Here is a 26,469-nt window from a genome sequence, read left to right on the forward strand (position 1 = left end):
ATCCCGCCCCCACCCCATGCCACCCTTCCCACTCGTAGGGGAAGTGTATGTAGAGAGAGGAATCCCTGACACTGCCCCACACTCCATCCTGCCCATCTCCCTTTCCTTACCCCATGCCCTGTCCCCTGTCCCATCCTGCTCTCCTCTCCATGCCCCAGACCCCCCCAGATCTTGCCCCCATCCTACCCTGCTCCCCTCCCCTTCCCCACCCCAGATCCTACCCCACACCCCCTCCCCATCCCACACGGCTCCTCTTCCCTCCCCCACATCCTACCCCACACCCTGTCCCCCCATCCCACCCCACTCCCCTCCCGCTGCCACAGACCCTGCCGCCACCCCCCTCCCCATCCCCAGACCCTGCCCAATCCCACCCTGCAGCTGGCAGTACCTGTGCACTGAGCGCCTGGATGTCATGCTCGTAGGCTGTGTGCATGCGCTGCATGGCCTCGGCTGTGTTCAGGTCGCGCCCCACCTCGTCAGGCAGCTGCTTCTGCTTGTGCTGCACCTGGGCCAGAGTCTGGCGGGCGTCGTGGTAGAAGCGATGCAGCTCGTAGGAAGCCGCCAGCATCTGGCTGCGGGTGTCGATGAGCTCCAGCAGGTCGGCCCAGGCATCGTTGAGCCCGTCCTTCCACTCGGCAATGGTGGCGTTCTCCGAGTGCCCTGATGAGATCAGCTCGTCCGCCAGCAGGTTCACGGCGTCCACGCGCTCCTGCCCGATGTTACTGGTGTCACGGGAGAACTCCCGGAACTTGTCCCGCAGCATCTGGGGAAAGAGAAGGGTCAGGGAGGGCCACGGGCCCTGCTGAGGGCAGTGATGGGACCCAGGTCTGGGGGGAGTGGGAGAGGGGGTCTGGAGGGGAGGTCAGGAAAGGGTCGACAGGAGAAGGGATGGGCTTGCGGGATGGGAGGTGCACCGGGGGAGGTGATGGGCTCCAGGCGCATGAGGCTGCCTCAGCTGGGCTCCACGTAGGGCTACCTCGGCTAGTGCTGCAGAGAGGCTACGCCACACTGCGTAGCCAGCCGGGCTCTGGCACCAGCCTGCACAGGAGCCCAGCCTGGCGGAGCCTGGGATGGTTCAGCATGGACCAGTCTATCTCAGTCCAGACTGACCAGTATCACCCAGTACAGAGCAGGATAGCTCAGCATGGACCAGTCTAGCCCACTTCAGACTGACACAGCCCAGCAGAGACCAGTCTAGCTCCCCCTGCTCTGCACCGGGCACTCACAGTGACATGCTCGTAGTCCTGCCCCAGCTCGTGGGAGGCAGCCACCACCTCACGCTCCGAGATCCACTGCTCCAGGTCATCCACGTCGCGCTTAAGCTGGCAGAGGCGCTGGTGCTCCTGCAGCTTCCCCCGCCGCTCCTCTGCCAGGTCCTTCAGGCTGGCGTACAGCTTGTCCACCTGGCCCTGGCGCAGGGTAAGCCGCTCACTGCAGGGGGAAGAGCCACTTGAGCCACAGAGCGGTGCCTGCCCCTCGCCGACTGGAAGTGGCAGCACTGCCGGGGAGCAGGGGCCGAAGACCTGCGAAAGCCCTGGGGCTAATGCGCTGCCCAAGAGGCTGGGGGTTCCCATGCTGTGGGGGCTGTGCTGGCATGGGCCATGCCACGCTCGCCTGGGCTGTGCCAGGCTCGGGGCGGACCACGGCAAACAGGAAGAAGGGGGGCATGTTGCTAAGGGAGTCTCCACCTCCATCCCAAGCGAGAGGGACTGTAGGTTCCAGGTCTGATCTCCCCTGGACAGCTGCGGTGCCCCTCTCTCCATGCACAGCCATGGCGAATGGTGTCTGGGCACAGAGCATCGGGCCACAAGGTCTGTGATGCAGGCACAAGCAGCATCTAGCCGGGCTCAGGCCCTGCTGAGGGGACAACTTGGGCTCAGCGGGGCGGAGGGACGGGGCTTTCGACTGGGCTCCTGGCAACCCATGGGAGGCTATGGACTCACTGTCCCCCAGTAGCACAGGGCCATGGGACCTGGATCTGTGCCCACTGTTGGGGGGGGGAAGGGGCACAGGGGGTCTCACCTCTCTGGGTGCTCACTGGCCACCATGTCGCGGCTCTGATTGGAGAGCTGGTGGATGGTCTGGGCGTAGTCGTCCAGCGCTTGCTCCATCACCAGGTGCTTCTTCACCATGGCCTGGGCAATCAGCTCGTCCTGTGGGTGCCGGACAGAGAAGGATGGAGGGTGCCACGACGCAGGGGCAAAGAGGGGGAGGGGCGGGGGTGCCATGATGCAGGGGCAAAGGGAGCGGGTGGGCAGGGCTGTCCCCAGCTCCTAGGATGGTGGTCAGGCTGAGGGTCACTCAGCTCTCACAGGCCCACTGGCTTTCATAGGTGCGGGGTCAGGGTGGATGCAAGACATCCAAGAGCAGCCTTCTCCTGAGACATCATGTGCAGCTTCTGTGGCCGGGGGGGTGGCACCCAGCGAGTGAGAGGCACCCCAGCTCCCGTGGGTATCAGGGAACAAGGGGGCTCTCAGAGGCAGAGAGGGGGTGGGGCAGGCTGGGCTCTGTGCCCCCCGTACACCTTTGCCTTCTCTTGGGACATCGTGCACAACAGTTGCAGAGGGGGGGCACCCAGTGGGTGGAGGGGTACACCTGGTTCCCATGGAGGGGTGGGGGCGGGGCCTCCACTCCCTTTCCCCCAGACCTTGGCCTTCTCCTGGGACATCATGTGCAGCTCCTGCTCGCCCATCCAGGCCTCAGCTTCAGCCACGTCGAAGTAGAACTGCTGGGCAGCGTGTGCCCGCTCCAGACGCTGGTGCCGCAGCTCCGCCTGGTGCCCCAGCTCCCGCCAGGCCTCCTGCAGCTCTTCCACCCGCTCCACGGGCCCGCAGCGCGCGAGCCCTGCCCGCCGCCCCAGCAGCTCCTCCACGCGTGGCTCATGGCCCTGGATCTCCTTCTGCAGGGTCTGGGGCAGGGAGCATGGGCGAGGGGGGTCAGAGTGTGGCATTCACCCTCTCCCCTATGCTGAGCCCCCTGCTCCTGACCCTCCCCACCCCCCAACCTCAGCCTTCAGAGTGCTCTTTCAGTAGAGTCTGGGAGCAGAGAGGAAGGGGGGGGTCATGGTACGTTCACCCCCAGGCCTCACCACTCTTTTGACCCTCCCCCCAATTCACCCCTCCCTCATCTCCATCCCCCATCAACCCTCGCCCACCCCCTCCTCCTTTCATATTCCCCCTGCCCCCAACCCTCTACTCCTGCCTTGTCAACACTGCGTGAGGTAGGGAGCACCTCTGCCACTGAGTGGGGTGAGCAGACTCCAGCCCCCCAGTCCCTCCCCAGCCTGGCACCACACCTGGTTCTTCTTTATCAGCAGCTGGACGGTGGGCAGGTCCTTGCCATGGTCGGTGGAGATGGCCATCGGCATCCGCTCCCTCACCCACAGCTGAAAGCACAATGTGGAGCAGGGTCAGGGGCACACGAGGGGCACGTGGGGGGACTGTATGGGGGGGCTTCACAGTGAGGGATGCAGGGAGAACTGTGCAGGGTGGGGGCGAAGCATGGAGGCTTCATGGGGGGCTGCACAGGGTGGGGGATATATGGGGGGCTGAACGGGGGTGCACAGGATGGGGGATGCATGTAGGGCTGCACAGGTGGGTGCGCAGGGTAGAGGATGCACAGGGGAGTACACAGGGTAGGGGGATGCATGGGGGCTGCACGGGCACTGCACAGAGTGGGGGATGTTGCATGGGACAGGAACTGCAAGGGGGTCCATGCATGGGCAGCCTCAAACCTGGCAGCCCCTCCACTCAACATTGCAGTCTGAATATCAGGGTGGGAGATTAATGGAATTTCCCAGTTTAAATTTTTTTCTCCTCCCACGCAAAAGTCCAGCCCATGGACCCAGCCTGACCCCCCACCCCATCCACTTGTCACCAGCCAGGGTGGGACCTCCACACATGCTGCATAGAGCCCCACTGCTGAAGCTAAAGGGCATCACCGGCAGGTGAAGCAGGGACTGGCCACTGGAGGGGGACGGAGACTCACACTTAGCCAGTGAGGGCTCTATTTGTTCAAGAACACTAGGACACTGGGAGTCAGGACTCTTGAGTTCTCCCGCCAGCTCTGGGAGGGGTGCAGGGCCTAGTGGGTTAGAGCAGGGGGCTAGGAGTCAGGACTCCTGGGTTTTCCCCCTGGCTCTGGGAGGGGCGCAGGGCCTAGTGGCTTGGGGCTGGGAGTCAGGACTCCTGGGTTCTCCCCCCGGCTCTGGGAGGGGCGTGGGATCTACTGGGCTGGAACAGGGGGGCTGGGCTCTGTCTCTGGTTCTGGAGGGACGTGTGAGGCGGTGCAGCACAGCCAAGCCCAAGGATCTAGCACATTCATTCTGAAAGGCAGTGTGGCTCCGTAACTGAGACTCAGATCTGCCCCATTAGAGACCCAGGGCTTAGTGCTAGTCCCTAATAGGGACCCATCATTCAGCCCCAATACTGTCCAGGGGGCACAGTGGCCTGCAGGAGAAACCCAGCCTAAATGCCCCCTACCCTGCCCCCTGGCATGGGGGAGTGCTGGGTGCAGCGGTGGGGCTCTGCACTCCTGTAATTCTAGGCTGAGGCCCATGGAGTAAAAGGCAGCAGTCTCTGGGGCTGGATCTCATTCCTGTCTCCCCTCTCCAGGCCCCATTTCCCATCCTCTCCCCACACAGCAGCACCACCTGCACTGCCTGGGACTCACGATCTCGTCCTCCAGGTCACGGTTGAACTGGTGCTCCTCCTTGGAGGCCAGCAGCTTGTGGCAGCGCTCCTCCAGAGGGCCCCGCAGGTCCAGGAACTTCTCCTCCACTGCCCGGAACTTGCCTTCCACCTCAGCTGTGTTGGCGTCCTCCTGGCTCAGGGCTAGTGCCTGCGACTGGATGGCCTCCACCTCCTTCTCCCGCACGTCCATCTGATTCTCCAGCATCTGAGGGGCAGAGGACAGCATTACAGCCTTAGGGACCCCAGCAGAGAGCCCCAGCCCAGGGAGAGCAGGGAGTCTGGCCCTTCTCCCCACTGGTGTGATGCAGCCATGGGTCCCCCTCTGCTTCCCCATGGTGCTTGGGGATCCTGCAGGCAACTAGTTCCACCTTTGAGCCGTGGTGCATGGAGGGGGTGGTGTCAGGGATGAGGCCAGTCTAGGGTTCTCCAGTGCGGTGGCCAATGGAGCAGGCTCCCTCTGCCAGGGGATACCCAAGGCCTTGGAAATGGGAGAATGGGCTCTGGGATTGAGAGGGTCAGAGGGCCAGGATCTCCCATATCTCACGGGCCTTTGGGACCTGGAATTTTGGGTCATCTTGGAGCCCCATCATCCCTCACCCCAAGAATCTAGGCTGCCCTCCCCTCTATTGCACCTGCCACCCCAGACCTGTTGCTTCTTCAGCAGGATGTTGACGCTGGTCAGATCCTTGCCGTAGTCATCAGACTGGAGCTGGGCCTGCAGCCCGGCCAGCCAGGCCTCCAGGGCAGAGCAGCTCTGGGTGAAGAGCTCAGCCCGGTTGGCATCGAAGAGGCACTGAGCCTTGGTCTTGGTGGTGGACTCCAGCTCATCCCATAGCCGGTGGAGGCTGTCCAGCTTCTCCTTCACCACGAGCTCCAGCTCCGGCTTCTCCGCCATTAGCTGCTGCCCCTCCTGTCAGGGACCCAGAGCACTGGTTAGGGGGATGAGGCCCTGCATGTGCTGCAGGGTCTTCAGGCCCCAGCAGGCCTGGCCAAGCCCAGATGAAGGCCAAGTTGCTACAGCCCTGTGCCCTGCCTCTTGGAGTCATGTGATCACAGTCACACCAGAGTCTGCAGGAATCCTGAGACAATGGCTCTGAGAGGGGGGACCTGCCCCATGCATCTCAGTGGGGTATTAACACCCAGCCCCACTTCTCCAGGGGCCTGGCCAGCTCTATCCCAGCAGGGGGCTCAGTATGAGGCAGGAGCAGCAGAGTCCAGTGGGCCCAGCTCCCCCCTCAGTCATGCACAGACAACCCGACTGGAGGGACAAGTCCTGGGGGCCCTGTTGACACCCCAGCATCTCTGGGACCAGAAGTGGGAGGGTCCATGGTCTGCAGCAGGGGGTCCATGGGTGAGAGGGTCCATGGTAAGGGGTGGGACTGTGCGGGCAGGGCCATGGTCTTAGGGCGAGGCTGTGGTAATGAGTCCATGGAGAGGGGGCAGAGCCATGGGGCAGGTCCATGGCACTGGGGAGTGGCCATGGAGTCAGGTCCATGATGCTGTGGCAAGTCCACCATGAAGGGGCAAGTCTCTGATGCTGGTGCATGGCCATGATGGTAAGTCCATGGCAAGGGGACAGGGCCACGGTATTCGGGTGCAGCCATGTGGGGGGGTCCCCAATTTGCCATACCCTAACCGCCCCCACCTTCTCGATCTTGTCCAGCCAGTCCTTGTTGGAAGCCAGCTCGGCCGTGAAGGCCTGGTGCTTCTGCCACTTGGTGTGCAGGTTGCGGGCCTCGTCATAGGACATGTCCTGGGCTGTCAGCATCTTCTCATTGATCCACAGGGTGAGCTGGTGGGGAGGCAGAGGACAGAGTGAGGATCCCCAGACCCATGGCCCCCTTGCCCCTCCCCCACAGCCCCCCCTCCACTCACCTCCTGGCAGTCCTGCAGGAAGTGCTGCAACTCCCGGTTATCCCGCAGCCGCCGAAGCAGCTCGTTGGCAGCATCCCGATTCCGCTTGTGCCTGGGGAAGGAAAGCAGAGACTCATGTGATATTCACCTGCAGGGTGAGATCGGGGCCTGTCCTCTGTATGTCATAGAGCCAGCACTGCCTTTGCTCGTGAGGACTCTCCACTACCTCGGGCACTAGCAACTTGTGGTCTCTGAACAGGGCAAGCTGAGATCCGTCCCACAGGCTGCTCTGACCTCCTGGGCCAGGTTTGCCTGGCTCTGGCCAGGGAGGAGCTCCTAGCTCATCACAATCATTAATCTCAGTATTGTCCTCCCTGTTTAACTCCAGGGGGAAGGGACCTGTCCTAAATCACAGAACTGGGGATAGAACCCAGGAGTCCTGACTCCCAGCCCTCCCTGCTCTAACCCACTCGACCCCCCCATCCCTTCCTAGAGTGGGGATAGAACCCAGACAGCAATGACACAACAGGGTTCCCACTCCCAGAAGCCCTTGTGGGGCTGGGCTCTCACCTGCCATCAATGGAGTCAACCTTCTCCTGGACTTTGTCTGCATGGACACTGTCCCCCACAATCAGCTTCCGCCCGGCGTCCACCAGCCCCTTGATCTTCTCCCCATTGGCCTCCATGGTGGTCATGAAATCTTCATGCTTCTTAATGGAGGCCTCTGCCCCTTGCAGGGTGCTGGGCATCTCAGTGTGGGACAGTACGTACTCCTGCAGGGGCGAGCCACACAGAGCCATGGCACTGGGCACAGCTTGGCCCATGTTCCAGGCCCCTGCCCTGAGTGAGATGGAGATCCCAAGGGAGGAAACTAGGGGCCAGTGGGATGGAGAGGTACTGAAACTGCTAAGGGTGGGTGGGGATGGGGTGATTGCGGGTCCTAGGGGACTAATACAGTGACAGGGATTTGGGTGGGAGTCTTGGGCAACTGGAATGGGGGGCTGGAGGGGAATACCAAGCTGGATGGGTCCAGGAGACTGATCAGGTGTCGGGGGAATACTGGACTGGATGGGCAGATGGGTCTGATCCGGGCCAGAGAAGGGGGTGGCATACTGGGCTGCATGGGTCTGTCCTATCTCCAGCACAGGAACCAGCCTCCCCCAGACATGCTGGTCGCCCCAGCCTCACCTGGTTGCTGAGCACGCCCTCCACCTGCTTGGTGTCCCGCAGGAAGAGCTGGAAGCTATAGGCCTGGGACAGCAGGTGATGCCTATTTTCCCACATCTGGCCCAGCTCCTTCCAGCCAGTGTCCAGGGCCTCCAGGCGTTGCTGCAGGAACATGTACTGGGCATCGGTCTGGCCCTGGGTCACCTCCTGGCCCATGGCCCGCATGCTCTGGTAGTCGTCCTTGTAGTGCTCGATCTCATTACGGATGCTCTCGTGCTGGCTCAGCAGCTGCTCAGCCTCAGCCAGGGTGGCTGGCACATCCTCAGAGGCCACAGCCGTCTGTGTCCGTGACAGCCAAGCCTGGAAGTCATCGAGGTCACGCAGGAAGCCCTGCAGCTTGCTGGCCTCCCCCAGCGACTCCTCGCGCCGCCGCATGGTCTCACGCAGCTCGGCCCACACAGCCTTGATGTCCGCCAGCTGGTCTAGGATGGGCGTCGCCTGGCCCGGGTGCTCGGCTGCCAGCGTGGCCGCCTCCCCCTGCAGGTCCAACACCTTGCCCTGGATAGCCTCCAGGTCCCGCTCCATCCCCGTCAGCTTCCTCTGCAGCGCCATGACGCCCGCCAGGTCATTGCCCAGCTCCTGCGTCGACTCAATCACCTTGGTCTTCTCCCTCATCCAGGACTTGGTCTCGTTGCACTCCAGGTAGTAGTTCTGGATGTTCAGGGCCGAGGTCAGTGCGGCCTTCTTCTGGTCGGCCAGAGTGCGGAACTGCTCCCACCTGGAGAAGGGACAGGGAGGTAGGTGCGGGGCCTGTTCCCACTGACCACCCTGGAGCTGCCGAGCCCACATTGGCGCTGCCAAAGGCAGACCTCCCCAGAGCCCTGATGCCTGTCACTGGATGCAGATCCCCCAAGAGTCCTACTCATCACCATGGGTCAGTCAGAACCCCACACACAGCCTCTGACGCTGAGCTGCCTGCCCCCACTCCCAGAACCAAGCAGCCTGCTCTCCCCACAACCTCCCTGGTGCCAAGCCGCCTGCTCTCCCCATCTCCCCCCAGCACCGAGCCGCCTGCCCCCCACATCTCCCCCTGGCGCCGAGCCAACTGCCCTCCCCATCTCCCCCTGGCACTGAGCCGCCTGTCCTCCCACTCAGACCTGGTGTTGAGCTGCTCCTGCGTGGCCTGGATGCTCTCTTTGTTGCGGTGGTCAGTGCTCAGCAGCTGCCCAGCAATCTGGTTGATGGCCGCAATGCGCAAAGCCAGGTTATTCATCTCGGGCTCCAGTGTCTCAAACCTGCAGGCCCGGAGATACAGGCTCAGCCAACAATGCACTCAACCCCCCTCTTGCCCTGGCGAGCCAACCCCTCATGTTCCCCCCAGCACAGCACCAGCTGCTGCTGATCACGCATCTGCCCTAGTGCCTACTGGGAAAATCCAGGCTGCTTTCCCATAGGGCCTCAGCATGGATATAGCAGCCAGAGCATCATGGGGGAGCAATGCATTCTAGGATGCCCCACCACATGCCCAAGGGGAGGGAAGGGGATCGGCAATGCCAGTTCCACTGACCCATTAGGGGCTCCGTCCCCACCAACACCCTGGTTCCAGGGAGAGGCTCCAGGGGCAAGCTAGGCCACTGCCAAGGACACACATAGCTAGAGACAGCCAGGCTACTGACTGGCTACAAGGGGCTGCCAGAGCATATGTGCCCCAGTGCATGCTGGAAAAATCCAGGTTGCTCTCCCATGGTGCCTAAGTCGGGACAGACAGAGCAGCATAGAGGGGGGAGCAATGCATTCTGGGATGTCCCACCACACAGAGAGCTGGGAGACAGGGAAGGGGGCTAGGGCCACAGTTACTCGTTGGCTGCAAGGGGCAGCGGGGTGTGGGCCTAACGAGGCTGGGCCAGGTGGTGCATGCGGGCCTGGTCAGCCCCCACTCACCTCTGCTGCACCACCTCCAGGTCCTCCAGTTTCTCAGGGATCTCCATGGCATGCAGCCATTGCTCCTTCTCACCAATCCACAGCCCGCAGGCATCAGCCTCGCTGAACATCTTGTAGAGGTTGAGGGCATCCTGCAGATCCTGCTTGCGGCGCTCAGCCAGAGCGGCCAGCTCCTGGTAGCGCTGTTCCACAGCGGGCAGGCGCCCTGCCACCTCGGGTGTATGGGCAAAGGCGGGTGGCAGGCTCTGGGCCTGCTCATGTAGCGCAGCGATGGCGGGCCGGTGGTTCTGGATCTCCTCTTCCACGTCCTTGTGCTTCTTAACCAGGCTCTGGGTAGAGTACTCGTCATGGCCCACCTCCGGGCTGGACACCAGCCGCAGGGCATCCATGAGCCAGGCCTCCATGTCGTTGGCATCAGCCTGGAACTGGTAGAGGCTGGAGGCCTCATGCAGGCGCCGCTCCCGCTCGCCTGCCAGCGCCTCCAGGTGTTGCCACTGCTCCTCGATCTCCCGGATGCGCTCGGCCACCTCGCGTGCCCCAAAGTGCCCCTCACGCACCAGGCAGTGGCCCTGGGCCGTGGTGTGCTGCAGGGGTCCATAGCGGCCACTCATCTCATCACGGAAGGCATTGTGCTTGCTGATGAGGCGCAGCACGCTGGTCAGGTCCTTGCCGAAATCATCCGACGACAGGATCTGCTCCTGCTCCCGGATCCAGGCCTCCTCCTCACCCATGTCCCAGAAGAACTTCCACAGCCGACGTGACTCCTCCAGCTTGGCCCGGCGCTTGCCTGCCAGCTCAACCAGCTCCTGGTAGCACAGCTCTAGCATGTCCACCCTCTCCTGCACCAGCTGGGGGTCACACGGCTTGTATCCTGTGGGGGGATGTGGATGTTGTAGCCCACAGGTTGATTTTACGGTAAAGGATAAGAATAGCAATGCAGAAATGCAAGAGACTTAGCGGCATAGACCTATAAGAATAACTTAAGCTGTTACCACAGCTATAAGGCCTAACAGCCTGCATAGGAGCAGTTGCTTAGGTTAGCATAAGTAAGTAAATCAACAGGGACCTTAAGTCCCAAGATGGCATAAGCTTTTGTTTTACTTGTTTTGTAAAAATCACAAGTGTTGAAAACTTCTGACAGGTACCTGCAAGAAGGCAGTTTGCACAAGTTTAGGGTATTTTTGGAGGGAAACATGAGTAGATGCCTAACCACAGGTAACCATGGTAATTTAATTGACATGTATGCTACTTATCCCATTAGTTTGAACTAATTAATATAGTCACTTATGGGATAAGGACACCCCAACATTACGAGGGTGAGAAAGTCAAGATAGTAAAAGAGGGCGGAGCTATTTATACATATGCACCAAAGGCCTATAAAACATCTGGTCTTAAGGAGAGCCACTGGAGTTCTCCATTGGCATGCCAGAGTCACACTAGGATCCGTCTCAACTTTCTGAGCTCTCCCCAAGGATACGGTGAGAACACCCAGTGGTGAGCTGGAGCCGGTTTGCACCAGTTCGCTGGAACCGGTTGTTAAATTTAGAAGCCCTTTTAGAACCAGCTGTCCTGCGAGGGGCAACCGGTTCTAAAAGGGCTTCTAAATTTAACAACCAGTTCTAGCGAACCGGTGCAAACCCGCTCCAGCTCACCACTGGGTGTACTCACCGGTGCTGGAGCACCCACGGGGAAAATTTGGTGGGTGCAGAGCACCCACCGGCAGCTCCCCACCCCGACCCCAGCTCAGCTCCGCTCTGCCTCTGCCCCTGAGTTACCCTCCGCCCCACTCTGCTTCTCCACTCCCCCCACACCTCCCCCCCCCGCTTCCCGCAAATGAGCTGTTCGCGCGGGAAGCCAGGGAGGGCTGAGAAGCAGGAGGCAGTGCTCAGGCCCAGGGAGGCGAAGCAGAGGTGAGCTGGGGCGGGGGGGGGGGGGGGCAGGGGAACTGCTCCCTGCCCCAGCTCGCCTCCCCCTCCCTGGGCCTGAGCGTGAAGCTGCCACTTGCTTCTCAGCCCGCCCAGGCTTCCCGCTCGAACAGCTGATTTGCGGGAAGCAGGGGACGGGCGGAGAAGCAGAGGAGGGCGGCGAGTCCGGGGGGGAGGTGGAGGTGGAGTGGAGGTGAGCTGGAGCCGGGCGTGGGGCAGGGAGCTGCCAGTGGGTGCTCTGCTTCAGCCCTGGAGCACCCACAGAGTTGGTGCCTAAGGCACCACTCTTGATGTGATCAGTGGGGGGAGAGGCAGCTCCCCCGGCTTCCCTCCTAGCTACGCTCATCCACCCCTTGGAGCCAGAGGGACCTGCCAAATGTTTCCCGGGAGCCGCCCCAGGTAAGCACCGCCAGGACTCCCCACCTTGCCCCCCGGCAGGTCCCTCTGGCTCTTAGGGGCAGAATGGGGTGGGCACCCACTATAGTGGTCCACAAGACCCTCCTGCCTGGTTCCAGGGGCAGTCAGGGGACAGGGGAGGGGGGTGGATGGGGTAGGATCCTGGGGGGCGGGGGCGGGCCACGACTCCCTCGTGGGGTGAGGAGGGAACCGGTTGTTAAGATTTTGGCAGCTCATCACTGAGTACACCCAGGTATTGGGGTGGGTCATACTTACAGCATTGTATTATCTCACTTTACTTGTTTGAATAATTTTATTTATTGGACTGATCATTGTGGTAATAAAACTCCTACAATTACCAAAAGTCATCCCTGAGTGCGAGTGTTGCTGCTACTGCCATGGGGCTCCCAAACAAATAATAATTCTGGAGATACTGGGCCTGATCTTGGGACAAGAACCTACCAGATTGCAGAGTGCTAACTGGGGAAAATGAAATCAGCCACATAATCAATACATGAGGCAACAACATGGGATCCTTGCTTACAACCCCTCCTTCCCCTGCCATTTGCCCCACAGGAAGAGCCATGGGGCTCCTGACCCTTGGGTCCTGGGGGCAAAAGGGGGCCAGGGTCATTGGTAATGGTGCGTATGAGGCAGGGGAGACAAATAGGGGGCCCACAGCGAGTAATAGGGGAGGGAAGGCCCTTTTGCTCAGGCTATAGAGTCAGGGCTAGGCACAGAGCAGGGCTCACACCAGGCAGGGAACCTCCACAGAGACGCAGAGGGGTGAGAAGCTCACAGGGTGGCTTAAGATATGGCATTGCCCCCTGCAGATGTGGCCACCCCAAACTCAGCTGGGCTCTGAGCTGTTCTCTTGAGGAATGGGATGTGGGGGCTGGGGCATGGCAGGACAAGCACATGGAGGAGCAAACATAGAATGGGCTGGGACATGGCAGGGCGGGGATGAGGTAGGGGCCTGGGATGCGGCAAAGCTGAACACGGAGGGTGCGGGTTGGCTGTGGTGAGTGGAGCTGTTACCTTCTCCAGGGGTGGCGAATCTCTGTGCAGCAGTGCCAACAGCCTTGATGCGCTCGGCCTGCACGGCGATGTCGGCCTCCACCAGTGCATGGATCTGCAGCAGGTCTTCCACACCGTGCAGGTGCTTCCCAAAGTCCTGGGACTGCAGGCGGCCCTGCGGAGGGACGGGCAGCTGCTGACTGCATGGGGAGCCCTCCCAGATCCCACCCACCAGTGCCCATACCTTGGCCCTGTCAGGGGAGGGGCACGCCTACAGACAGAGCCAGGCACCCTCCCACACTCTGCCCTAGTCAGGAGGACAGACACAGCAGCAGGCTGCACTGGGGTATGTGGGCACAGTCCCAGCTCCCTGCCCCCTGCAGCACAGGATATAGCACTCAGGGCATCTGAACTCCCCTTTGCGCCAGGGCATCGCTATCCCCTGCTCCCTCCCCTCCATTACAGACATTCAAAGCCTTCTGCCCCACTGACCCCCATGTACCCCATGTCTGAGCTGGCAGTGCCCCCAGCTTTACCCCCTTATCCTTTCCAAGAGGAAGGCCAGCCTGCCACTCCGCCTCCCCCTGCTGGAGCTCCTGGGGATGGGGCTGGCAGAGAGCACCTGGGACACCTACCCCAGACAGCTGGGCCCCTCGGTGGTGGCAGATGGTGGCGGCCCAGGCTGGGCAGGCTGCTCCCAGCCCCACTGCCCCCACATACCTTCATCTCCTCCATCCAGTCCATAAGGTAAGCCAGGTCCTGGAACATCTTCTGCAGGTCCAGGTTGAGGAGCAGGCGCTCACGGCGTGAGGCCACCAGCTCCCGCAGATAGTCCCACAGCCGCACCACGTTGTTCTTACGGGCCAGCACGCGCTTGATGTCGTGGTAGCACTCCGCCTCCAGCTCGGTGGCCACAGCATTCACGGCCTGCACGCGCTCACTGTAGGCCACGATGTCTGTCTCAATGGCCTCATGCTTCCGCACCGCCGCCTCCACTGCCGAGATGTCCACGCCAAAGTTATCCTGCGGGGGAGGGCAGGCATCATGCCGGGGCAGGGCTGGCTGAGGGGGTCACTGCACAGCTCCTCCCACCTACAGGTCATGGAACCAGCCGCCTCTCTACCGGAGAGAGCACTGGGCTGGGAGCCAGGACTCGTGGTTCTATCCCCAGCTCTGGAGGGAAGTGGGGTGTCGTGTGTTGGGTGGGGGCTGGGAGTCAGGAGTCCTTGGCTCTAATCACATGGTTTGTGGGTTTGGGACTCACCTGGGACACCAGGCGCTGGTTCTCACTCAGCCACGTCTCCCGCATGGCTGCCTTGCGGTCAAATCGCGCTGCCAGCTGCTCCAGCTTTTCCTGGCGGATCAGCTCGTTGCGCAATGCCAGCTCCCGCTCGTGCTCCGCCTTCTCCAGCCGCTCCCAGGCCTGCAGGGGGGAGGGGGTTAATTACAGCAGGGAGTCAACATCTAACACAGGCCAACAATTAATGACAGCACCAATGACCATCTCCCAGGGATCTCTCTCCTGACATTGAGATGCAGCCGCCTCTGAGGTGGCGGGGCAGGGACTGTTTATACAGGGATCCCTCGCCTGGTGCTGAGATGCAGCTGCCTCTGAGGTGGGACGTGGGGGCTGTTTGTACAGGGATCCTCGCTCAGCGCTGAGATGTTTTCTATCACATCCAAAATATGACACCTCCAGAAGCAAAGACCCCCAGCACTGAGTTGAGGGAGGGGGGCCAGCACTGGCTGTAAGGGGAAAGCACCCCCTACTGAGTCCTTGTCCTGCCCTCTGCTGCTCACCTTGTTGATGTCAGAGATTAGCTTGCCCTCACGCGGTATATACACCTTCTGGTTGTTGGCGCGCATCTTGCTCTGGATGGTGAAGAGCAGCACCTCCAGGTTCCCCTTCTCTGTGAACCTGAGGGGTGGGGATAGGGTAAAGGGTCAGACAGAGTGCCAGGGGTATGTGTCTCAGAGGCTGGGAGCTGATCCAGGCGGGCTGGTCACAGAACCTGGGCGGGGGAGCAGGAGCCCATCAGAGCCCAGGGGACAGGGGCAGGAGCAGCAGTTCCTGAACCCAGAACACATATCCACATCCCTTCCCTCCTTGTGGTTCTCTTCAATCTGCCACCAGGGGGAGCTCATGTCATGCCAGAGGCTCCCCAGTCAGGGTCCTCACTAGGTCATCTAGTCCAGTCCCCTGCAGTCCAAGCAGGACTAAGTAATAACTAGACCATCCGTGACAGGTGTTTGTCTAACTGCTCTTAAAGGCCTCCAATGATGGAGATTCCACAACCTCCCTTGGCAATTTGTTTCAGTGTTTAACTACCCAAACAGGAAGTTTTTCCTAATTTCCAACCTAAGCCGCCCTTGCTGCAATTTAAGCCCATTGCTTCTTGTCCTAACCTCAGAGGTTAATGAGAACAATTTACCTTGTTTCAAACTTTTACATACTCTGATGGAGAACCCGACACACTGCTACCTCCCCCAGCGCCATTCTTCTGCTCTAACTCCCCAGACAGGCTGGAGACCACCACATGCTTTAGTCCCCACGTGGACTGGGAGGGAACCTGAGTCAGTCCCTCCACCTTGGGGTTAAAGTGGAGCCAACGCCCCCTAGAGGGGCAAGGCCCCACGTGCCATTCCCCACCCCCGTGAGCCAGCCAGCAGGCAGTGCCACTGGAACACACAGGGCACTGGAACACACAGGGCACTGGAACACACCAAGATTGGGAAGTGACCAGCTCATACAAGGTCCCTCTCCCACAGGCTGGAATGGGGTAGGCTCCCTGGTCACACACAGCATGGTGGGCACCTGTGAGGGCAGTGCCGCCAGTGTGGGTAGCTGGACATGATGTGAGCACTCTTCCCATGTTGTGTAGGCGGCAGCTGAGTAACCAGCGTAGCCAGTCTGTCTGTAGCAAGGCATCCCAGAGTGCACTGCGCCCTGGGAAAAACACCCACAATCCTCTGCTCATGCCAGAGGTGGGGCAGGATAGCAGAGTGGCACAGATCTCTCAGAGTGCACCAATCCAGGCGCTGATTACAGTCCTGGGGGTTCCCTGTGCCGTGTTAGCTGTGCCAGGGCTGCCAAGTGGTGGCCCAGGGCCGACTCAGAGGTGGGTAAGGGACTCACTTGGGGGGCTTCTCGACAGTGCGATAGGTGTTGAAAGCCTGCAGCTGGTTCTGCACCCCGCTCAGGGAGTTGGCCAGCTTACGGTCGTTGAGTGTCAGGATGGTCTGCTCGATCCACTGCAGCAGGTCAGAAGCCAGCGTCTCGTACTTCTCGATCAGCTTGTCAGCCTCAATGGCATAGTCCAGCACCTGGCCAGGAGGGGAGGGGAAAGGAGGGAAGGAGTCACTCACCACCAAGCCAGCATGGGTCAAGCCTGTTGGCTGACAGCCCCCTCCGAGATGGATGGCAGCCTCAAGAACCCAAGAGGCCCCAGCCATAGGTACCAACTTTGTGGGTGCTCCAGGGTTGGAGCACCAACGGGGAAAAATTAGTGGGTGCTCTGCACTCACCAGCAACCAAACCTCCCCTCCCCCCACCTCACCTCGTCCCCTGAGCACACCGTGTCCCCGCTCTTCTGCCTACCTCCCACTGCTTGCTGCCACCAAACAGCTGTTTGGCAGCATAGCAAGCTCCGGGAGGGAGCGAGGAGGAGTGGGAATGTGGCATGCTCAGGGGAAGAGGCAGGGCGGGGATTTGGGGAAGGAGTCGGAATAGGGGCAGGGAGGCGGCGGAGTTGAAGCGGGGACTTTGGGTAACAGGTTGGAATGGGGTCAAGGCAGGGGCGGAGTCAGGGCAGGGCCGGGAGCAGAGGGGGGGTCAAGCACCCACCGACGTGAGCAGAAGTCAGCACCTATGGTCCCAGCAGCCCATCCTTGGGCTCCATAAGAGCCAATGCTCACCAGCGACTCAGAATTTAACATCCAGTAAAGAAACCCTTCCTCCCACACCATCCATCCATCCACCCCATCAACGCTTTCTCACACTCCATCCATCCACCCCATCAACCGTTGCTCCCACTCCATCCATCCATCCATCCTTCCCATCAACCCTTTCTCCCACTCCATCCATCCATCCCATCAACCCTTTCTCCAACTACATTCATTCATCCACCACATCAACCCCTTCTTCCACTACATTCATCCATCCTCCCCATCAACCCTTTCTCCCACTCCATCCATCCACCCCGTCAACCCTTTCTCCCACTTCATCCAGCCATCCCATCAACTCTTTGTCCGAATCCATCCATCCACCCACCCCATCAACGCTTCCTCCCACTCCATCCATCCATCCTCCCTATTAACCCTTTCTCCCATTCCATCCACCCATACAACCCATCAACCCTTTCTCCTACTCTATCCATCCATCTCATCAACCCTTTCTCCTACTCCATCCTTCCTCCCCATCAACCCTTTCTCCCACTCCATCTATACACCCCATCAACCTTTGCTCCCACTCCATCCATCCATCCACCCCATTAACCCTTTCTCCCACTTCATCCATCCAACCCATCAACCCTTTCTCCCACTTCATCCATCCATCCACCCCATCAATGCTTTCTCCCATTCCATCCATCCATCCACCCCATCAACCCTTTCGCCTACTCTATCCATCCATCCCATCAACCCTTTCTCCCAATCCATCCATCCACCCCATCAACCCTTTCTCCCACTCCATCCACTCATCCTCCCCTTCAACCCTTTCTCCTACTCTATCCATCCACCCCATCAACCCTTTCTCCCACTTCATTCATCCATCCACCCCATCAACGCTTTCTCCAATTCCATCCATCCATCCACCCCATCAACCCTTTCTCCTACTCTATCCATCCATCTCATCAACCCTTTCTCCTACTCCATCTTTCCTCCCCATCAACCCTTTCTCCCACTCCATCCATCCATCCATCCCATCAAGGCTTTCTCCCACTCCATCTATCCTCGCCACCAACGCTTCCTCCCACTCCATCCATCCATCCTCCCCTTCAATCCTTTCTCCCACTCCATCCATCCCATCAACCCTTTCTCCCATTCCATCCATCCATCCACCCCATCAACCCTTTCTCCCATTCCATCCATCCACCCCATCAACCCTTTCTCCTACTCCATCCTTCCTCCCCATCAACCCTTTCTCCCACTCCATCTATACACCCCATCAACCTTTGCTCCCACTCCATCCATCCATCCACCCCATTAACCCTTTCTCCCACTTCATCCATCCAACCCATCAACCCTTTCTCCCACTTCATCCATCCATCCACCCCATCAATGCTTTCTCCCATTCCATCCATCCATCCACCCCATCAACCCTTTCGCCTACTCTATCCATCCATCCCATCAACCCTTTCTCCCAATCCATCCATCCATCCCATCAACTCTTTCTCCCACTCCATCCACTCATCCTCCCCTTCAACCCTTTCTCCTACTCTATCCATCCACCCCATCAACCCTTTCTCCCACTTCATCCATCCATCCACCCCATCAACGCTTTCTCCAATTCCATCCATCCATCCACCCCATCAACCCTTTCTCCCATTCCATCCATCCATCCACCCCATCAACCCTTTCTCCCATTCCATCCACCCATCCAACCCATCAACCCTTTCTCCTACTCTATCCATCCATCTCATCAACCCTTTCTCCTACTCCATCCTTCCTCCCCATCAACCCTTTCTCCCACTCCATCCATCCATCCATCCCATCAAGGCTTTCTCCCACTCCATCTATCCTCGCCACCAACGCTTCCTCCCACTCCATCCATCCATCCTCCCCTTCAATCCTTTCTCCCACTCCATCCATCCCATCAACCCTTTCTCCCATTCCATCCATCCATCCACCCCATCAACCCTTTCTCCCATTCCATCCATCCACCCCATCAACCCTTTCTCCTACTCCATCCTTCCTCCCCATCAACCCTTTCTCCCACTCCATCCATCCTCGCCATCAACCCTTTTTCCCACTCCATCTATACACCCCATCAACCTTTGCTCCCACTCCATCCATCCATCCACCCCATTAACCCTTTCTCCCACTTCATCCATCCAACCCATCAACCCTTTCTCCCACTTCATCCATCCATCCACCCCATCAATGCTTTCTCCCATTCCATCCATCCATCCACCCCATCAACCCTTTCGCCTACTCTATCCATCCATCCCATCAACCCTTTCTCCCAATCCATCCATCCACCCCATCAACCCTTTCTCCCACTCCATCCACTCATCCTCCCCTTCAACCCTTTCTCCTACTCTATCCATCCACCCCATCAACCCTTTCTCCCACTTCATCCATCCATCCACCCCATCAACGCTTTCTCCCATTCCATCCACCCATCCACCCCATCAACCCTTTCTCCCATTCCATCCACCCATCCACCCCATCAACCCTTTCTCCCATTCCATCCACCCATCCACCCCATCAACCCTTTCTCCCATTCCATCCATCCATCCACCCCATCAACCCTTTCTCCCATTCCATCCATCCATCCACCCCATCAACCCTTTCTCCCATTCCATCCATCCATCCACCCCATCAACCCTTTCTCCCATTCCATCCATCCATCCACCCCATCAACCCTTTCTCCTACTCTATCCATCCATCTCATCAACCCTTTCTCCTACTCCATCCTTCCTCCCCATCAACCCTTTCTCCCACTCCATCCATCCATCCATCCCATCAAGGCTTTCTCCCACTCCATCTATCCTCGCCACCAACGCTTCCTCCCACTCCATCCATCCATCCTCCCCTTCAATCCTTTCTCCCACTCCATCCATCCATCCACCCCATCAACGCTTCCTCTCTCTCCATCCATCCATTTATCCCAACAACTCATCCTCCCTATCTATTCATCTAATCCAAGGGTTCTCAAACTGGAGGTTGTGACCCCTCAGAGGTTGCGAGGTTATTATGTGGGGGGTCATGAGTTGTCAGCCTGCATCCACCAAACTCTGCTTCACATCCAGCATTTATAATACTATTAAATATAAAAAAAAGTTTGAGTACAAAAGTTTGAGAACCACTGCTTCTAATCCATCCAACCCAATCCATCCACGCTCCCAACCCACCCACCTAGCACACCCCATGCAGTGACAGCACTCCCTGCCCTTGGTACCTTTCCAATGCGCTTTCCCTCCACAGCCAGTGCTTTCATTTTGGAGAAGTAGTGGTAGTAGGTCGCCACATATGTGATGATGGACTTCTCATCTGGCTGGTCCACGTTGACATCTGGGGGCAAGAGCCATGTATGTCAGTGAGGGAGCCGCATCTCCCATTGCCTCCTCACTGTGAGGGAGGGCACATCAGCACCAGGCACTTCCTGGCAACTAACACCTAGATGCCCTGGTGTGGGGGTGAATGGGAAGCAGCAGTAATTTCTCTTCAGTGGGTGGGGATTAACCAGTGGTGTCGTAGAATCATAGAATATCAGGGTTGGAAGGGACCTCAGGAGGTCATCTAGTCCAACCCCCTGCTCAAAGCAGGACCAATCCCCAATTTTTGCCCCAGATCCCTAAATGGCCCCCTCAAGGATTGAACTCACAACCCAGGGATTTGCAGGCCAATGCTCAAACCACTGAGCTATCCCGGAGCCCCTACTTCCAGCCATGAACCTCCCTCTTCGTGTATATGAGTGCAGGATGGGAAAGTGGTCTGGATTTTCCCAAAATGCACTGTTCCATGGAAAAAGACCCCTCTGCTTTCAGCAGCACAGAGGCAGGATGGGAGAGGAGTCTGTCCCCCTTGTAACAGTGTTTCCCAGCAGCATTACCCAGCCACAAACTCCGCCCCGACCTCCAACCTGGATGAACGCATATGAGAAAGGCATTTTCCCCCATACCAAGAATGGACGACCATTGGACTGAGACCCCGGCTCACCCCAGCCCTCCCTCCTCTAGGCCCACACAGCTTGACACCCACCTTCGGGGTCCAAAAGCTTGGTCAGCCCCAGCTCCTTCTCTGCTACGTTAAATGCATTCTGCAGGTTGTAGTGGGCATTGCATTTCTTCAGCGTGTCAATATCTATAAGGTCCGGCCTGCAGGGGGCACCAAAGGGCATACAGTGAATGCCAGGCCGGAGGCTCCACCCCCACTCCCCCATGTCTCGCTGACCCCCATCAACCCCATCCTAATGCCCCACCCTAGGCCAATGCTAGAGGACAGTGGCAGCACGCGACGGGTCCCTGAGATCCTGGTGTCCCCTGCGCATCCAGACATGGCCCACACTGACCTGTGCTTGTGGACAATCGCATTGAAGGCCAGGCCATCCCTCCAGCTGGTGGTGAAATTGTGAACGTTAACATTCTGGTACCTGTAACATACAGACACAGCAGTGAGGGGGATGGAGCTGGAGCCCCTTACAGGGGAAAGGGCCCGTGTCCCATTCCCGACCCCCCCTCTCCCCCCAAGCCAGCCAGTCCTCTCACCATGGGGCTGCATCCGAACCAGCATCCCCTAGAGAGGAAAGACCTGATACTCTATCCCCCGATAGCTACCCTTTACCCCTTACCCTGCCGTCTTCATCTGGCACCAGAGCAGCAGGGCATCCTTGGCCGATTTCTTCTCCTTGTTATCCTCAGTCTCCACGCTGATATCCTGGATCTGGGGAGCAGATACAGAGGCAGGTGCGGGTTAGTCCCATCAGCACCAAGCCTCCCGGGCCATGGAGAGAAGGCTCCATGCTCCCTGGCCCATTCTTTCTAACATCACACGATTGGGAGGGGCTCTTTCCCCATGGGCAATTTGAACCAGGGATCCAAGTGGTCCCCAAGCAGCCACTCGAGTACTGGCATAACACAGGCAGCCATAGGGCAGTGGCCTGCAGCCGTTAGGGGCATGACCACTCCACCATGCCAGCAGGGACAATTGTTCCGTTGTCACCAACTCTCACCAGGGTTGGCTCTCCATGAGGGGAAGAGGTTGGGGAGCTCTGAGACTGCAGAGGGATAGAGGGCTTCAGGTCCAGGGTGGGGAAAGGGGTGGAGACTGAGCTGCTCCAGGTACCTGGAAGCGGAGGATGATGGTCCAGATGAGGCCCAGCGTGAGGCGGTGGTTGCCATCGACAATGTCATGGGAGCCCATATTCTCCAGATGCACCTTCTGCTCCTTGAGGAACTGCAGGGCCTTGTCTACGTTCTCCAGGCAGTGGATCCGCATTCGCCCTTTGGTGGGCTTGGGCTGGAAGGTGGGAGTAACAGGAAGGGGATCCCCCTGCCACCCACCTACCCTGCTGCCAGCACCCCTCTTCAGTATTTCCCCCAGACTGTGCTCCGCATACCATCCTCCTCTACTACTGGGATCCCACCCCAGCCCCCCTCCAGCCTGCACTCCCCACGCTGCCTGCTTCCCTGCTCCCAGGATCCCACCTCAATCCCCTACTGGCCTGTGGGCCCCACACTGCCTGACTCCCCCTCTGCCAGGACCCCCTTCCCTGACCTGCACTCCTCACTGCTGGTTCAGCATCCATGCTGCTCGCAGCAGGCAACAATCCAGGTGCTGGGCCGGATGCACCAGCTAGCTCTGGCTGGGAAGCCGGTTTAACAGGTCACCCACACAGACCAGAGCATGCTGGAGTCTTGGCCCAAGGCCCTTACAGCTCTGAGACCAACGAGGCAGCTCAGCCCAGCCCTGGGAACAGTCTGCTCTTGGTCCCTGACACAGGGGAGAAGCTGAAGTTGCGGCAGGGTTTGGTGCAGGAGCCTGACACAGGGGGGAGTTAGGATAGCTGAGCACAGCATGGGGCACTGACCACCACTTTGCATGCTGCACTGGGAGCCAGGATGCCTGGGTTCTATTTCCCGCTCTGCCTCTGATGTTGGGCAAGTCCCTTCCCCTCTCAGTGCCTCTGTTTTTCCTCCCATCTCTATTCAGACTGAGGTCTTCAGGGCCCAGACCATGTCTCACTCTGTGTCTGCGCAGCGCCCAGCACAATGGGGTGGTGATCTTGGTTGGAGTCCCTAGACACTGCTCTTCCCAGAGCCAGGAATAGAAGTCAGGAATCCTGGCTCCCAGCCCAATGTTCTAGACACTACACACCACTCCCCTCCCAGAGCTGTCAAAAGAAACCAGGAGTCCTGGCTCCCAGCCCAGTGTCCTACACCCTGGGCCATACTGGAGTCCACCCTTCAGCATGGAATTTCCATGCCTGCCCTCCCCATGATTCTGGCTGCCCTCGCCCGCCCTGGGGCTGGGTGCTGTGGGAGCCATCTCCCTGGTGCCAGGAAGCCAGGGCTCCAAAGCAGAGAGGACCTGGACCGCAGCACCTGTGGCAGTGAGGGCAGGGGCGTAGGGAGTGATGTGCCCCCTGAAGACAGGGTGGCGGGCCAGGGGCAGCTCAGACAGACACAGCCAGGTGGCTCCAGCACCTGACCTGCCCAAGAACCAGAAAAACCACCAGAGCAGGGCTGGGCGTGTAGCCAGCCTGCCCCACCCAGCCCAGCACCTGGCATGTAGGCAAGGAGCTGCACTGCATGCTGGGAGCAGGTGCTGAGCTCAGAGGGCAGCCAGGGCATGAGTCACAGAACCAGGAGAAGCCCAGCTTGACAGAGGAAGACACAGAATGGGCTACAAAGCCAGGCACAGGGAGCTGTGGGTGCTATTGGGTTCAAGTCTGCACATAGGTGGGGACGACCAGAGAGGGAGCAGAGCATAGTGGTTACAGCAGAGGGGGGCTGGCAGTCAAAACTCCTGAGTTTTACGCTGGCTCTGGGAAAGAAGTGGGGTCCAGTGGGCTAGAGGAGGCTGGGAGCCGGGACTCCTGGCTTCAGAATTGTAGGCATCAGTTGGGTCAATCCTGGCTTGGGGAGCGTCCCTGTAGTGGCATGTTCTGTGAGGAAGCAGAATTGGGGATAGGCACCATGGCTGCCCGTTTCTGAGGTGCCCTCCGGTGGCCACTTCTCTTGCAGATGAGGGTAGTGGGTCAGAGCAGGCAGGCTGGAGGTCAGGACTCCTGGGTTCACTCCTTGCTCTGAAAGGGGAGTGGGGCCTACTGAGGTGACTCCAGATTCTCCCTGAGGTAATTAAGATCTGAATTCGGCCCTAACCGCACTGGTATATGAAGCCTCCAGCAGAGGTGAAGGAGCCCAAATATCCCATGGCACTGCTCCCAGGGTGCCCTGTCCCCCAGCCCCACACTCACCAGCTGCTCACCCGACAGCACCTCCAGCAGGCGGATGAGCATGCGCCCATCGCGCAGGTCATTGTACAGGTCTGCGATGCGGCAGGTCACACGTGCCAGGTGAGAGTTCACCCATTTGGTGAAGGTTTTCTTCTGCACGGCCTCGCGCTCATCTGCAAGAGAAGCAGCCACCAGAAGGCTCCTCAGAAACGGGTGCCCTGGCGTCTATCCCCAATCCTGCTCTCCACAGAACACGCCATTACCGGAGTGGGGGCTCCCCAAACCAGGATCGACCCAACCAATGCCTACAATTCTGGATCCAATCCCAGCCTAGCCCCCTAATACTCAATGCTTCCACTCCCCCACAACTCAGTACTGGATCCCCAACCCCACTGCCTCCTTCCCCAGCCAGCTCACACCAGTCAGCTCTACCCTACAGTAATAAAACAGTACCTGCAGTCCCGAGTTCCTGGGAGACCCTACAATAACAATCCACCCTACTCAGCTCTAGTGCCTCAAGAGATCCTACAATAACAAACAGGTCTGTACAGCCCCAGTTTGCCCAAGACACAATACAATAATAACCAGTTTGCCCAGCAACAATGCTCACAGAAGACCCTACAATAACAAGCACCACTACAACGCATGCCTTCTTCCTCCCCTGTAATAACATTGGGGCTGGGGAGGGAGATACCAGCGGGGGAGGAGTAGGTCTGATTCTAAGGGGCAGGAGGCATGGGGGCATGGGGTCAGCACTGTCTGCAAGGGGAGAGCGCCCCCTGCTGAGCCCCAGCCTGCTTCCTGCAGCACAGTGCAGGGTGTAGCTGACAGCTTCCCAGCCCCAGGTGCCATGAGAGGCGTCTGGGAGAAGCGCCCTGAGCCCCTCCTCAGCTGACAGGCCCTGGGGGTTCCCCCGCCCTGTGAATAACTCCACTCCCTAACCGCATACTTATTCCCAAGGCTCCTATTTATCCACAGCCCCGGCTGGGTGGGTCGTCCTGGCAGAAGCCCGGGGATGGCACAATACTATCTGTTCTTCCAGACCTGACGTAAGCCAGGAATATGGCGAGGGAACCGGGCTGAGCCAGAGCTCCCTGCAGGCATCCCACACCAGGCACAACCGGATTTACCTTCACCTTGAATCAGCTGAGGGGGATGGGACAGGGCAACTTTCCCCTCTAAGGGGCACCAGCTCCAAGCCACCCCAAGGTCCTCCCCTAGAGCTTCTGTTTTCCCTCCTGCCCTTTGACTGTTAGACTGTGAGCAATTTGAGACAGAGACTGTGTCTGGGCAGTGCCCAGCCCGAGGGGGCCCTGATCACAGTTGGGGAGGTCTGTGCAGCACCAAGCCCAGTGGGGACCCCAGTCTCATCTGAGCCCCGTCATACACGTAACAACAATGGGAAATGCAGGTGCCATGAGGCTGGGCCCTGTCCTGCTTGTATCTACCAGAGATCTGGGAAGGGGATGTAGGGGAGTACTGTTTGCATATGATACTGGGTGTTTCAGTTGGTCCAGGCCAGGGAGGGCTGTGGCCCAGGAAATCTGGGAGGAGCTGCCCTAGCTGGGAGTGCAGGCAGCGTGAGGGTAGGGCGATCTTAGGGACTCCCACTCCCAGCTGGGCTCCAGAGTGACTGTGCAGTTCAGGGAAAGGCCAGGCCATACTTGTGGGCGGCTCTGCACAGCCTGGCTCAGTGGGCAGTGGGTGCCAATGCCCGCAGTGATGGGATGGTGATGGACCAGTGTCTGGGAGCGGGGGGGAAATGGAGGCTAGGAGCCCCCAGCCCCACAGAGCACTGAGGCACCAGGACAGCAGGGCAAGGAGGGACTTGCCTGCTCCAGAAGGGGATTCCCTGCTCCCCTCAGGCAGCCCAGCGAATGACAATCATTAGAAGCTTCTCCAAATGTTAACTGAGCTATTCACCACCAGAGGCTGGGGAGCAGCATGGTCAGCCACAGACTGGGAAACTGAGGAACTGAGCTGGGCAGGTCAAACAGGGAGTCTGTGACTGAGCTGGGGATAGAACCCAGGAGTCCTGACTCCCAGCCCCCTTGCTCTAACTGCTAGACACCACTCTCCTCCCAGAGCCAGCCAGACAGCCTTGCTTGACTCTGGCTGCATTTACTGAAGGGTTTGTGCATCCCAGCCTCTCTGGAGGGGTGTGTCTCTGTTTGTCCCTGAAATGCACATTACCCCCCACCCCCACCATTTGGTCTGATGACTCCTTGTCAGGGCTGCTGCTCTGAGCAAACACGGACCCAGCCTTGGGCAGCCCAGCCAAGCCCAGCTCCCTCCTGCCCTGACTGCACCGGCCACAGGAGCATGTGTGTGTGGGGGGCGGGGGGGTTGTCACGTACTG

General features: G+C 59.2%; 1 protein-coding gene across 6 annotated transcripts in view; it reads right to left on the reverse strand.

The window, feature by feature from the left end:
* SPTBN2 (spectrin beta, non-erythrocytic 2) overlaps nt 1-26,469 on the reverse strand; it is a 62,925-nt gene that overhangs the window by 7,261 nt on the left and 29,195 nt on the right. For all 6 annotated transcript variants that reach the window (XM_073352065.1, XM_073352061.1, XM_073352063.1 and 3 more), the window contains 24 exons: nt 24,132-24,283; nt 21,998-22,171; nt 21,504-21,595; nt 21,225-21,305; nt 20,915-21,030; nt 20,112-20,224; nt 16,128-16,315; nt 14,792-14,909; nt 14,256-14,414; nt 13,712-14,014; nt 13,013-13,166; nt 9,654-10,524; nt 8,870-9,007; nt 7,734-8,490; nt 7,116-7,318; nt 6,567-6,657; nt 6,337-6,483; nt 5,338-5,601; nt 4,672-4,896; nt 3,296-3,385; nt 2,648-2,908; nt 2,023-2,153; nt 1,227-1,431; nt 389-763 (listed from right to left, as the gene is read on the reverse strand). In XM_073352065.1, the coding sequence (XP_073208166.1) occupies nt 389-763; nt 1,227-1,431; nt 2,023-2,153; nt 2,648-2,908; nt 3,296-3,385; nt 4,672-4,896; nt 5,338-5,601; nt 6,337-6,483; nt 6,567-6,657; nt 7,116-7,318; nt 7,734-8,490; nt 8,870-9,007; nt 9,654-10,524; nt 13,013-13,166; nt 13,712-14,014; nt 14,256-14,414; nt 14,792-14,909; nt 16,128-16,315; nt 20,112-20,224; nt 20,915-21,030; nt 21,225-21,305; nt 21,504-21,595; nt 21,998-22,171; nt 24,132-24,283 (5,408 nt within the window). The remainder of the gene's footprint in view (nt 1-388; nt 764-1,226; nt 1,432-2,022; nt 2,154-2,647; nt 2,909-3,295; nt 3,386-4,671; nt 4,897-5,337; nt 5,602-6,336; nt 6,484-6,566; nt 6,658-7,115; nt 7,319-7,733; nt 8,491-8,869; nt 9,008-9,653; nt 10,525-13,012; nt 13,167-13,711; nt 14,015-14,255; nt 14,415-14,791; nt 14,910-16,127; nt 16,316-20,111; nt 20,225-20,914; nt 21,031-21,224; nt 21,306-21,503; nt 21,596-21,997; nt 22,172-24,131; nt 24,284-26,469) is intronic.

This window comes from Lepidochelys kempii, chromosome 7, assembly GCF_965140265.1.
Source record: "Lepidochelys kempii isolate rLepKem1 chromosome 7, rLepKem1.hap2, whole genome shotgun sequence".
In the NCBI taxonomy this organism is placed as follows: domain Eukaryota; kingdom Metazoa; phylum Chordata; order Testudines; family Cheloniidae; genus Lepidochelys; species Lepidochelys kempii.